General features: G+C 42.3%; 1 protein-coding gene across 2 annotated transcripts in view; it reads left to right on the top strand.

The window, feature by feature from the left end:
* LOC135541896 (testis-expressed protein 264 homolog) overlaps positions 1-12566 on the top strand; it is a 124064-nt gene extending 111498 nt beyond the window's left edge. The window contains exons 4-5 of one of the 2 annotated variants that reach the window (XM_064968384.1): positions 10798-11212; positions 12284-12566. In XM_064968384.1, the coding sequence (XP_064824456.1) occupies positions 10798-11168 (371 nt within the window). In that variant the 3' untranslated portion in view covers positions 11169-11212; positions 12284-12566. Of the gene's footprint in view, positions 1-10797; positions 12205-12283 lie in introns of those variants that run through there. The other variant, XM_064968383.1, reaches the window with a different exon arrangement.
* Positions 12567-13641: the final 1075 nt, after the last annotated feature.

Genomic DNA, 13641 nt, shown 5'->3' with positions numbered 1-13641 from the left:
TCTGCAGCTCTAGTCTATCCAAAGGTAAGGCTGTGTGTGAGATCTAAAGAACCAACAGACAGCCAGGATGTGGCTGCAGGTATTTGGTGCCCCACCGTGTTGATCCCACCCAACAGCCCCTGGAATTGTTCTGTCACTGTGATGTTTCTTCAAGTGGGGTGTTTTTTTAGACCCGCCATTACTCTTTTAAACTTGACAGGGCCTTTAGGTTAGCACAGCGGTGATATTGACTTTGTCTTTGCACAAATACTGGGGTGTGTGTGTGTGTGTGTGTGGATAAGGCTGTGTGGGCTGGAGGTGTAGGTATAGACTGAGATGGCTCGTCTGAGAGGAGGAGACAGAGAAGGGCATGAGGAAACAAGGGCTCACAGAGGCTGTGTCTCTAACCGCTCTTCCTCATAAAGTACAACCCTTTCGTTTATCAGATGCCCTGTATTATGGGGGTTATTGTCTTTCCTTTGTTCTGCCCATTCATGTAATGATGTCTGGGTGGGTTCAGAACTGATTACCATGTTTAGTCTCTGCCATCGGTCACTGAGGAGTGCAGTGCCCGTCTGTTGATGATGACATAGACAGTACCCCCTCCCCCTTCATTGGTAGAATTGAATATGTGGATGACAAAATGTTTTGGATTTGTTCAATCAACAGACTTCAGAAAACCCAACTGAGTTCAGTTCACTGATAGTTTTCTCCCTCTCTCCTTCCTCCTTTACCTCTCTCTCTCCCTGCCCCCTCATCTCTCTTCACCTCTCTCTTGCTCTTTCTCTCTTTGCTTGGCCCAGTCAAATAGTGTGGACTTCTGGTGGTGTGGGAGTTTGTCTGGTGTACTGTGTTGTGACGACATGACATGAGGATTTTTCACTTAAACGCTAAATCTAAGTTGCTTCAATAATCAATCTGTCAGTCCCCCAGCAGATCTTGTTGAAGCATGCACTTTCTATATCAATTAGTTTACACAGTGGGTCAGCACAGTTCTGTAATACAGAAGTGTGTGTGTGTGTGTGTGTGTGTGTGTGTGTGTGTGTGTGTGTCTGTGTGTCTGTGTCTGTGTGTGTGTGTGTGTGTGTGTGTGTGTGTGTGTGTGTGTGTGTGTGTGTGTGTGTGTGTGTGTGTGTGTGTGTGTGTGTGAGTGCGTGCGTTTTGGGGGGTGGTTTACAGATGCTGCACATTATGCAGATAATAATAATCACTCTGGATTCACCAGTAAAGCAGAAATACATCCTCCTCTTTAGAGAGAGATCCAGACTGGCTTGTTATTTGTTCTCATAATGAGAGACGGCTCAATCAGTGGTGCTGAGCTGTGTCTGATAGACCAGCCCTGGAAATCAAACTCCACACAGACCTTCCAGTGTCTGATAGACCAGCCCTGGAAATCAAACTCCACACAGACCTTCCAGTGTCTGATAGACCAGCCCTGGAAATCAAACTCCACACAGACCTTCCAGTGTCTGATAGACCAGCCCTGGAAATCAAACTCCAAACAGACCTTCCAGTGTCTGACAGACCAGCCCTGGAAATCAAACTCCACACAGACCTTCCAGTGTCTGATAGACCAGCCCTGGAAATCAAACTCCACACAGACCTTCCAGTGTCTGATAGACCAGCCCTGGAAATCAAACTGCAAACAGACCTTCCAGTGTCTGACAGACCAGCCCTGGAAATCAAACTCCACACAGACCTTCCAGTGTCTGATAGACCCGCCCTGGAAATCAAACTCCACACAGACCTTCCAGTGTCTGATAGACCAGCCCTGGAAATCAAACTCCACACAGACCTTCCAGTGTCTGATAGACCAGCCCTGGAAATCAAACTCCAAACAGACCTTCCAGTGTCTGATAGACCAGCCCTGGAAATCAAACTCCACACAGACCTTCCAGTGTCTGATAGACCAGCCCTGGAAATCAAACTCCACACAGACCTTCCAGTGTCTGATAGACCAGCCCTGGAAATCAAACTCCAAACAGACCTTCCAGTGTCTGACAGACCAGCCCTGGAAATCAAACTCCAAACAGACCTTCCTGTATCCGATAGACCAGCCCTGGAAATCAAACTCCACACAGACCTCCCTGTGTGTGGCCAGCCAGCCTATGACTCAAACACACTGCCTTGCATGGGTGGGCTTGAGGGGTGGCTGTACTTGTACTGTACTGTACTGTACACACATCACTGCAATACTGTGTGCTCAACGTCCCTCTAGAGAAATGACAATACAAATCATGTGCTCTTTACATATGATGATCTGACGATCACTGCTATGTAAATAACTGCTTATTTCATAAATCACAAGGGACATAAATAAGGATACAAGTAGAAACAATAGGTGTTTAAAAAAAGAAGTTTTATCTCTGTCAATTGTTATTTTTTTATTTAACCTTTATTTAACTAGGCAAGTCAATTTATAAATTATTATTTACAATGACAGCCTGGGAACAGTGGGTTAATTGCCTTGTTCAGGGGCAGAACGACAGATATTTACCTTGTCAGCTCTGGGATTCAATCTAGCCACATTTTTGATACTGGCCCAACTCTCTAACCACTAGGCTACCTGCCACCCCAATGAGATGATTAGTATTCTCTGCAGGTCTTACTACTGTACCTCAGGGGACCTGTTTCACCAAGTGTGCCGGTGTGAGGAGGATGTGCTTTTGCATGACCTCCATTTGTTTCATTGCGCCAGTAAGGTATTTATTTTAACACCGTGAACATTGCAGAATGTGCATGCTTATTCACAGATGCTGGATTGTGAGAAATTGCTAGTCCGACTGGGTGTTTCATTTTGGAGCACAAACTCAGGAGATAATATTTACCATGTCGAGGGTAGTTATGGAACATTACGTTTTCCTCCTATTCCTAGCTCCAACTTCGACACTATGGGATCATGCAGTGAAGAGCACCAAATAAGCTTCATCTGTCCTTGATGAGCAATAGTCTGTTCTCATAGAGCTTGTTGTGCTGAACTGGGGTCTGGGTCTATATGACATCATCATTACCCTCCAGAAGTATTACAGAAATGGCTTCAGTATAATTTAGTCCTACTGAATGTAATTTATTTATAAATGCTGTGTAATTACACAACAATTGCTACATTTTCTATGTGATTGTTATACAATTAGGCCTACATATGATTGTGTTGTTACCACCCTTCCTCTCCAAACTCCCAGCTTGCCTCAGTCTTGTCTCTCTAATTATCTCCTGCTCTCCTTCTTTGTAGTGTAACTCTCAACCTCTTATTTAGCCTTTGTCCAACCCCTTCAAATCTTGAAGTTGTGGGTGGGGGGAATTGCTCATAACTATTAATTTTGGGGGTGGATAAATGTAGTTGTTCCTGATCCCAACACTTTCTCACCAAAGTATATTTACCAGACGTCCACTGGCATGCTCTGATAATAAAACTATGTGCATCAGGAGTAAATAAGACTCTGACGTCTACTGCCACTTGCGCTGTAAATTTGAATCCCCTATGTGGCACAAGAAAAATCTTTGAAATATGAATTCACATTTATTGCGGTATTGTGTTGGGAATCCGCATTGCAGTATTTACGCAGTAGCTATTTTTCCAATGGTTAAAATGAACTCACCGATTGGTCTTGGGTATGATATGAAACCTACAACTACTACCAGGGCAACCCCACTCACACTTATGCTATCACTTTTCAGAATTAGAAGTGTGTGGGCATGGGATGAATATTGTAAATAAAGGATTTGAAAGATAAATATATCTACAACTGTTGAACTGTCTTAGCAGACTGCGCCACCAATCAGGCATAGTGGTTTGGGGAAAAAATATAATGAATTGACATGACTACCATTATCATCTATTTCTTGTTATGATAGAGGTATGAATCTAAAAGTATGATCCTCATAGCCTACATGGTTTGTTTTCTTTGTAAAAGCACATAGATGTGTATGAAACGGTAAGCAAAAACGTTGAATATGGTCATATGCGTTAATGTGCCTTGTTGCCTTTAGAATTTTGTGTAATGTCAGTAGTGTCGTGGAAATTTCCTCTATTTACCAAATCATGGGAGCAAACCACACACACAAGTCAGGGTTAGTTATCAAAGTCCATCTTTAATTATATGAGCTCTATAGCATTTTCTGTGACTCTCAACAGTTCAGTATCTCTACTCAAAAGTTGAGAGCCCCCACACAATGGCAAATGGGATCCTTTATAGCGAAGATCCACCCTCTCCTAGACAACATGACAAAACACAGGTCTTAGGAACTTACACAAAGAAAGACTTTACTTCAGAGAGGAGTATCCCCAAAGAAGACAGAGTTGGCTATAAATTATCGTTCAGTTTTGTCTCCTTTCTCAAACTCAGAACCATAAACCAATCCTACATATCAACAGGCATATATCAAATTGTCATTTAGATACAACCAATTCTAAATACAACCAATCCCGGACAAGCTCACGGAGACACACTGACTGGCACACAGACTTTGTGGAGCAAAAGATATGTTTACACATGATGACACTTTGACCTCTCCCCTCTCTGCGGCCCATGCAACTTAGTCTTGACATAGAACAGATAACTGCAACCTCGCCACAGTATTATACAAAAATACCATTCTTGATGAGAAGTAACTTACAAACATATGATGAATATAAAACATCTTACATATGTTAAAAACAAATTCTGATTATTCCACAACAGTAGTCAAGTCAAGGAAGCATCATGCAAAATATATGTAACTTGTTTCAAGAAACTAGGCATTTGTTGTGGATCACTACTTCACAGGAAAGCCATTTGAATGTAAACTCTTTTTTTTTATCACAAAGTAGTTTTTTGACAGAGATTCCTTCTGGAACATGCAAACTTTCATGTGCCTTAATAACAAACGTGTATGCCATCTGTAAATAAGAATACAATTGTTAAATTACAAGCCTAGTTGGTCAGTAACTTTCCCACTAGCCATGACAATGAGTGGGCTGGACATGAGTTCAGATTGGTCTTCCATATAAAGGGCTTCTGTCTATTTGAGCTGGTAGGTCTGTGTTGGTAATCCTGACGAACGTGACTTTAAAAAAAACATGTATCGTGTAGTGGAGCTGCATACATGTTGATCTCCACTTTCTGGAGGATCACGTTTTGAAATCAGTGGAATTATAGTATGATAGCTAAAGAGATGGTGAAATCACCTGTCTACGGATTACATCTTCAAACTAAGGGCAACCATGGCATGGCATCCGTGACAGGGAGACATGTCCATTGTGCATGATGATGTAAGATAGTCTAGCTAGCTACGTTTTCAGATATGACATATTTCTAATTTTGACAAAGTGGTTTAATTTCAAGCTAAAGCGTACTGTTAGCTAGCTAGCTGACGTTAGCTGACTGGCTCGCTATCTAGCGTTACGTGTATGATGTTATTATTCGTATCTCTGAGCCGTTTGCTTGACTAGTTAAAGCCTAATGATAGCTAGCTAACATTAGACCTGGTTGGTTAGCTACCACTACCAGCAGATTCATGCGAGGCGTAGTAACGTCTTGAGTTGGCACAATGTTCATTGTTGTTTAACTAGTTAACGTTACGTGACGTGTGTGATCTTATACATTGTTTACCTAGATAGGTTAATTTTTTTACCTAGCTAGAAAGATACATGTCTTAACAAAAGACTCCACTATGCAAGTAACCATTTTGGGTGTGTTTGTAAATTCAGTCTGAGTATGCCAGAGTGAAGAATAACTGATGAATTTACAAACACACAACACTCATTGAATTTGGCTGGTGTCAGTAAATGTTTGTAAAATATCGTAATGAAATTGCTGCCAGCAGAGCTGGTTAGGCTGTTTTCATGTTATCCAGAGGTTCACAAATCATCGGCCAGAGCGTCAAGTGTGCGCTCTGAACGCTCCAAGTGCGAAACGAGATGGGTGGAGGATGTGAACAATGCTGAATGGGTGTAGGCAAAGAAGAACTCTTAACTAGGTATCAAAACATTCAAAGGCCATTTTCTCAAAGGTGAGTTTACAAGTTTATCAACTTTCAAAACAGAATTACTTTCCCATTTTGCTACATAAGACCAGTTTGAGCTGGTTGGTCGCATATTGACAAACTCCACTTACCAAGACCATTGCTAAATAAGGCATGCTGTCACCTGCTTTTATAGTAAGCTTGGAGGTGGTACTAACCAGCACATCAAGAAGGGAGTGTATTTCATGCCGAACCCATCCCTTGAGAGGACATAGGGGCACCTTCTTAAAGTGCCTCTACATCACGATTTCAATGGTAGAGTTGAACCGCTATGGGCAAAAAGAGCTAGAAAACTGTCAAAATGGCGACCAGAATCATGAAAGTTACTCTTTAAAACCCTCCTCTTGTTTCCTCTCCTCTCTTCTCCTCTCTTTTCCTCTCTTCGATCTGAAACCATTTTAAGAACAAGACCTTGATTCCATATCTAATAATCACAGTTGGCCCAATTTAGGAACTAATATAGGCAAATGTTATCTAAAACACTTTCCAAAGCATGATCTGCTTCAATGTGAGAGCTTTGTCATGACTTATTTCCAGGTGTTTGTGGGTGAAAGAAGTCAAGTTTTGTTGGAAGGGTCTTCCTGGGGGGTATACTAAATAGACCAATTATTTCTTAGTTCAGCAACTGGTAGAACATAACCACTCTACCTGCCATTCACCAGTACTACAGCCTGAGAATGGTCAAATACAACACATATATAATACCTCCATGGACCCACTGATAGTCATCTTCTCCCTCTCATTGAGAAGGCTTAGGTTTACCCCTTTCATAGAAAAACTCAGGCATAATGAATATCACTGCCCAATATGCCCTTTTTAGAAATGATGGGTTTGCTGTGTATGGACTTGCTGGCTGGTAAATGGGATGTCTGTCAGCTTATTAATATGCTGTAAATAACCCCAGAGTCAGAACACCTCTCATATAGACATGGTCTCTCTGCATATTACAGACAGGCTCAGATACACTGGACCTGATAATGAGCTTGGTGAGAGATGGACAGATCTGAAGGATGTGGGACTTGTGTGAGGGGCTCAGAGACCATGTGTGTTTATTGCACTGTGGTCCCCTGTGACAAGATGGTCCATAACTCAGTGTGATGTGTAGATGGCATTTGTTTGGGGTGTGAACCCAGCAGGGGAGAGGAGAGGCTGGACCAGGGTGTCCTGTTACCCTCCAGGGACACTGACAGGAGATTAATCCTCCATTGTTCCTTAATGAATTAACCTCTCCAAGGCTGTTGGAAGATGATTCCATACAAAGAGAGAACCTTTTGCTAGTTCATCAATGTAGGTGACTCTACCAAGACGTTTTTCTGCCAACTTTACCATACCGCTAACTGTTTCCCGCCTTTTCCTTATATCTGAAAGGTATCGCCGATATCAAAGCTGACATTTTTATGTCCGCCAAATGACCTAGTAATCATTTAGGTTAGGTTCTGCCTATGGCTTAGTATGAAAGGCAGCCATAAAGAGGCGGCATTGGCACACACTATGCTCTAAACTCCATGGCAGCACAGACCCATAACATAGACCTAATTAAACAAAAATATATGCTATTCTTTTGAAACTACAATTTATTATTGTGTTTCTTAGGATCTGCATACACCAATAAGTAATTGATCGTTTTGATGGTATATATTCTCAATGGATTTATTAAAATAGAGCCCACCCACATCTGCACACCACTACTACCACTCGTCTCCGGCATGCAAACAGGAGGTATAAAGGTGTATGCTGGCAAGAATGTGGTAAAAATGGGCCTGTTGTAAGAGGATCATATAAACATTGCCCACTTTTTTACAGGCTAAATATGTAAATCCAATGTGAAAGCAATAGCCTATACATAACCTGGGGTGATCTCCTACATCACACACCTGTCACAATAGGACGCTTTGGATTCATGGATTTACATAATGAGATCACATGATAGAGGTGACTGACTGGTGTCCTGTAGAATGCTTTCTTTGTCTCTTTCTTACATTAATCAATGCTGAAAAGGTCTCATTTGTGTGCCTATTTTCAGCCTGTCCATTTCTGCACAATGACCACAGAGCTGGGGCCTAATTGAGATGACAGTGCTAATTGCAGTCACAATAGGCAGGAATGAATTTCTCCGGCCCCAAAACGATACAGACAGGGAGATGGCAGAGGTCATGCTAGCTTCTCTCCATGAAAGAGATTAAGATTATTAATTCATCTTCATTCCAGGGCTGTTATAACTACACACACACACACACACACGCAAATGCACACAAACCACTCCAATCCAATATGTCTTGGATCATGACAAACTGAGGAGGATATTATGATAAGACACTGGTGGATATTCCTCCATCAGAAAGGACTAGCAATCATAGGCTAATCAGGCTCAGTGTTTGGCACATCTTAATTACTCTGAAAGCATCATGGGCCAGTTCATCATGTTATATGGAGGAAATCTCTGAAGCGTTACGCTAATAGTCCATCCTGGTGATGAGTGCACATATTGTTTATTTCCTGGACCAGACAGCAGAAACCACAACCATTTCCCCTCTGGTAAAGGAGTGAGTTGGAGAAATACTAAATGAGCAACCAAGCAGGATGCTATCGTTATATATCATGTGACTGACTTATACTGCTGTGTAGGAATGGGCCTTTTTCTTTATGACCAATAATATCTCATCATTGCTTAATAGGATTCGGGAGAGGAGTTGAATTTTCTGTAATGACCCATACTGATCCAACACACATGCGCGCGCACACACACACACACACGTATTCACGCATGCACACACACACACACAGAACAGGGGTAGAGTACAGAAGCACGGCAGCATATCAAATATTCCACCACCCACTAAGATCCTCTAGTCTTCTTAGGATCTGTAATGCGGTCTTGCATACACTCATTCGTTTAAAAAACTATTCAACTGGAAGGATGTGAGTGAGAACAATGTTATTGTCGCTTGTTGCTGCCCACGTTCAAACTGGCTCAATTTTCTCAGCCTCTCTTAAAAATGACAACAATGGCAGATCTGGCATTGACACCAATGAAGTCTCTGTGTGTAATGGAGCTCGTCAACTCCTATATGAGCTGTTGGGTGATATATGTAGTCAGCTTGTCTCAATTTACAGGGTAAAGTTTGTACCTTGTCAGGATGCCAACTCTATGCCTCTGTCTCTCTCTCTCTCTCTCTGTCCCTCTCTCTCTCTCTCGCTCTCTCTCTCTCTCTCTCTCTCTCTCTCTCTCTCTCTCTCTCTCTCTCTGTCCTCTCTCTCTCTCTCTCTCTCTCTCTCTCTCTCTCCCTCTCTCTCTCTCTGTCCCTCTCTCTCTCTCTGTCCCTCTCTCTCTCTCTCTCAATTCAATTCAAGGGCTTTATTGGCATGGGAAACATGTGTTAACATTGCCAAAGCAAGTAAGGTAGATAATATATAAAGTGAAATAAACAATAAAAATTAACAGTAGACATCACACATACAGAAGTTTCAAAACAATAAAGAAATTACAAATGTCATATTATATATATACATACAGTGTTTTTACAATGTACAAATGGTAAAGGACACAAGATAAAATAAATAAGCATAGATATGGATTGTATTTACAATGGTGTGTGTTCTTCACTGGTTGCCCTTTTCTCGTGGCAACAGGTCACAAATCTTGCTGCTCTGATGGCACACTGTGGAATTTCACCCAGTAGATATGGGAGTTTTTCAAAATTGGATTTGTTTTCAAATTCTTTGTGGATCTGTGTAATCTGAGGGAAATATGTCTCTCTAATATGGTCATACATTGGGCAGGAGGTTAGGAAGTGCAGCTCAGTTTCCACCTCATTTTGTGGGCAGTGAGCACATCGCCTGTCTTCTCTTGAGAGCCAGGTCTGCCTACGGCGGCCTTTCTCAATAGCAAGGCTATGCTCGCTGAGTCTGTACATAGTCAAAGCTTTCCTTAATTTTGGGTCAGTCACTGTGGTCAGGTATTCTGCCGCGGTGTACTCTCTGTGTAGGGCCAAATAGCATTCCAGTTTGCTCTGTTTTTTTTGTTAATTCTTTCCAATGTGTCAAGTAATTATCTTTTTGTTTTCTCATGATTTGGTTGGGTCTAATTGTGCTGCTGTCCTGGGGCTCTGTAGGGTGTGTTTGTGAACAGAGCCCCAGGACCAGCTTGCTTAGGGGACTCTTCTCCAGGTTCATCTCTCTGTAGGTGATGGCTTTGTTGTGGAAGGTTTGGGAATCGCTTCCTTTTAGATGGTTATAGAATTTAACAGCTCTTTTCTGGATTTTGATCATTAGTGGGTATCGGCCTAATTCTGCTCTGCATGCATTATTTGGTGTTCTACGTTGTACACGGAGGATATTTTTGCAGAATTCTGTGTGCAGAGTCTCAATTTGGTGTTTGTCCCATTTCGTGAAGTCTTGGTTGGTGAGCGGACCCCAGACCTCACAACCATAAAGGGCAATGGGCTCTATGACTCTCTCTCTCTCTCTCTCTCTCTCTCTCTCTCTGTCCCTCTTGTGTACTTGTCTTCAATTACAATAAGTAGGAAGACACAAAACACAACAGTTAATGAGTGTGAACTTAGGGCTCTATTCAATCCGTATCACAGAAGTTTAGCGGAGACTGTGTTCACTGTATGGGTTAATTGGAAATGACCTTTACATTTCTTTCACGCAATCTGTAATGCTTCAGCCATACAGATTGAATACAGCCCTTACACCTTTGTTCATGACGTCTCCACAATTACAATTATTTTAAGTTCTGGCTCAGTAGATGGTTAGTTTTGAACTGACATCTATTCGCTGTTTCACCTGACACCTCTCTTCCTGTGGTTGCAGGTGCAGAGTCCCACAGTGATGTCAGCAGCAAGCTGAGCGGCCAGGCGCAGTCAAAGAGCACAGAGACGTCTCTGGCCCCGTCCTCCGCCTCCTCTCTGCCCCACAGGGACCAGGGGGACGGGGTGGAACAGGGGCAGGGTGGAGAGCACAGGGAGCCAAGTGAAAAGGGGCATGGGGACAGGGGCTCCAGCGAGTCAGTAGGCAGCGGCTCTTCCTTTGAGGAACTGGACTTGGTGGAAGAGATGGTGGAGGAGCTGGAGAAAGAGTTGGGGAGGGAGGAGGAAGGCCCCACAGTGAAGGAAGATGCCAGGGAAGCCCCAGTAGAGGCTGTAGCTGAGGAGAGGGAGCCTTTAGGGGATGGAGAGGAGTAGAAGAGGATGGATGGAGCAAACTCCTCGGGTTTGATCCTTTTAAGGTGGGAGTGAGATTTCTTCAGCTAATCTAGTCTTTTATGTCCACTTGTTGGTGGATCTGTAGCCATACTATTTATCATGACAGACATGGCATCTATTTCTGGACCTTTTGAACTTTCCTGTATGTTAAACTGTAATGTCTGTGAGTGATAATGACAAAACAAAGATGGGTTGATCAACATTAAGCAGAACTGTTGTAGGAGATGATACATTCACCAGTAGAAAGTGATACACTCTTTGAGGGGACAAAAATATTGTTGAAATATACTTGTGGGACTGATGAAAATCAATATTTCTTTTGATTGAAGTATTTAAATGTTAGTAACATTGTGTCCAATATGTTTAATCATCTCCCATCATAGTAGGCACACATTTTATGTAAGATAATTTGTTTATATATAAATATAAATAATTGAATATACTGTATTTAATCAAATACAGTATAGTTTTAGACAGTGGTCACCAATCGGTCGATCGACACATTCCTCGTGGATCACCTAACTGAAAAGCCAACGATAAAGGCTGCCACTCCTTTGTGTGTGTTGTGCTGTTCGTGGTACAGTAGGTACACTTGATTCAGAAGCCTTGTGCGCCGGGGAGGAGAAGTGTTCCCATTTTTAACCATTTAATTTGTCTGAAAAGACTAACTCCGCCTACCCTGTGGATCGTGAGATCTGTGGCTAAATCAAGTGTGCCTACTGACTGACCAATCGGATAGCTCAAATCATGTACCTACAGCTTACAGGACCCCGGCCCATAGGTGTTTTATACTAGCCTACATGAGATTTCATATAATTTAAAACAATGACCGTAGAGAGACTGTCAAATAATACAGCAAATAGCTGATGTTTTTATGTGTGAGGTCATGTCCAAGTTTGTATTCCGCACTGTCAACACTGTTTTTATTCAACGCTATTACAAAACATAAAACACGCTTCTCCCTGCTTCCATTCTCAATGCAGCTGCAATGAATGAGTAGTCAAGTGTATCGACAGCTCTGTGTTTTTATTATTATTTGCATCTCATCATGTCTATTTTAATATCAACAAATATTTCACTTTCTCTGGTCATAGGAACAACATGAGTTTGTGCATGAGCCAGATGCAGTGTGACTCGACTTTTGCCATCAGGTGGAAGACGTTTTCCCGTTTCCCGATTTCATGTAATGGACATATACAAAATATTCCAAATTGGTGAAATTAAATGAAAAAAATTACTTGTTTCAAAAAATAAAAAAACTGAAAAGTGGTGCGTGTATACGTATTCACCCCCTTTGCTATGAAGCCCCTAAATAAGATCTGGTGCAAACAATTACCTTTAGAAGTCACAAAATTAGTTAGATTGCACACAGGTGCACATAATCTGTCACATAATCTCAGTATATATACAACTGTTCTGAAAGGCTCCAGAATCTGCAACACCACTAAGCAAGGCACGCCACCAAGCAAGTGGCACCATGAAGACCAAGGAGCTCTCCAAACAGGTCAGGGACAAAGTTGTGGAGAAGTACAGATCAGGGTTGGGGTTATAAAAAAATATCAGAAACTTTGAACATCCCACAGTGCACCATTAAATCCATGATTAAAAAATGGAAATAATATGGCACCACAACAAACCTGCCAAGAGAGGGCCGCCCACCAAAACTCACGGACCAGGCAAGGAGGGCATTAATGAGGGAGGCAACAAAGAAACCAGAGATAACCCTGAAGGAGCTGCAAAGCTCAACAGCGGAGATGGGAGTATCTGTCCACTTTAAGCCGTGCACTCCACAGAGCCGGGCTTAATGGAAGAGTGGCCAGAAAAAAAATCCATTGCTTAAAGAAAAAAAGCTAACAATTTGGTGTTCGTCAAAAGGCATGTGGGATACTCCCCAAACATATAGAAGAAGGTACTCTGGTCAGATGAGACTAAAATTTAGCTTTTTGGCCATCAAGAAAAACAATATGTCTGGCATAAACCCAACACTTCTCATCACCCTGAGAACACCATCCCCAAAGTGAAGCATGGTGGTGGCAGCATCATGCTGTGGGGATGTTTTTCATCGGCAGGGACTGGTCAGAATTGAAGGAATGATGGATGGCGCCAAATACAGGGAAATTCTTGAGGGAAAACTGTTTCACTCTTCCAGAGATTTGAGACTGGGATGGAGGGTCACCTTCCAGCAGGACAATTACCTTAAGCATACTGCTAAAGCAACACTCGAGTGGTTTAAGGGGAAACATTTAAATGTCTTGGAATGGCCTAGTCAAAGCCCAAACCTCAATCCAATTGAGAATCTGTGGTATGACTTAAAGATTGCTGTACACCAGCAGAACCCATCCAGCTTGAAGGAGCTGGAGCAGTTTTGCCTTGAAGGATGGGAAAAATTCCAAGTGGCTAGATGTGAGACTTGCAGCTGGGGGGGGGGGGGTAGTTATGCACCCTCATGTTT

The sequence above is a fragment of the Oncorhynchus masou genome, chromosome 6 (genome assembly GCF_036934945.1).
Source record: "Oncorhynchus masou masou isolate Uvic2021 chromosome 6, UVic_Omas_1.1, whole genome shotgun sequence".
In the NCBI taxonomy this organism is placed as follows: Eukaryota; Metazoa; Chordata; class Actinopteri; order Salmoniformes; family Salmonidae; genus Oncorhynchus; species Oncorhynchus masou.
Note: the sequence above shows the minus strand (reverse complement) of the source record. Positions and strands in the feature narration are given on the sequence as shown.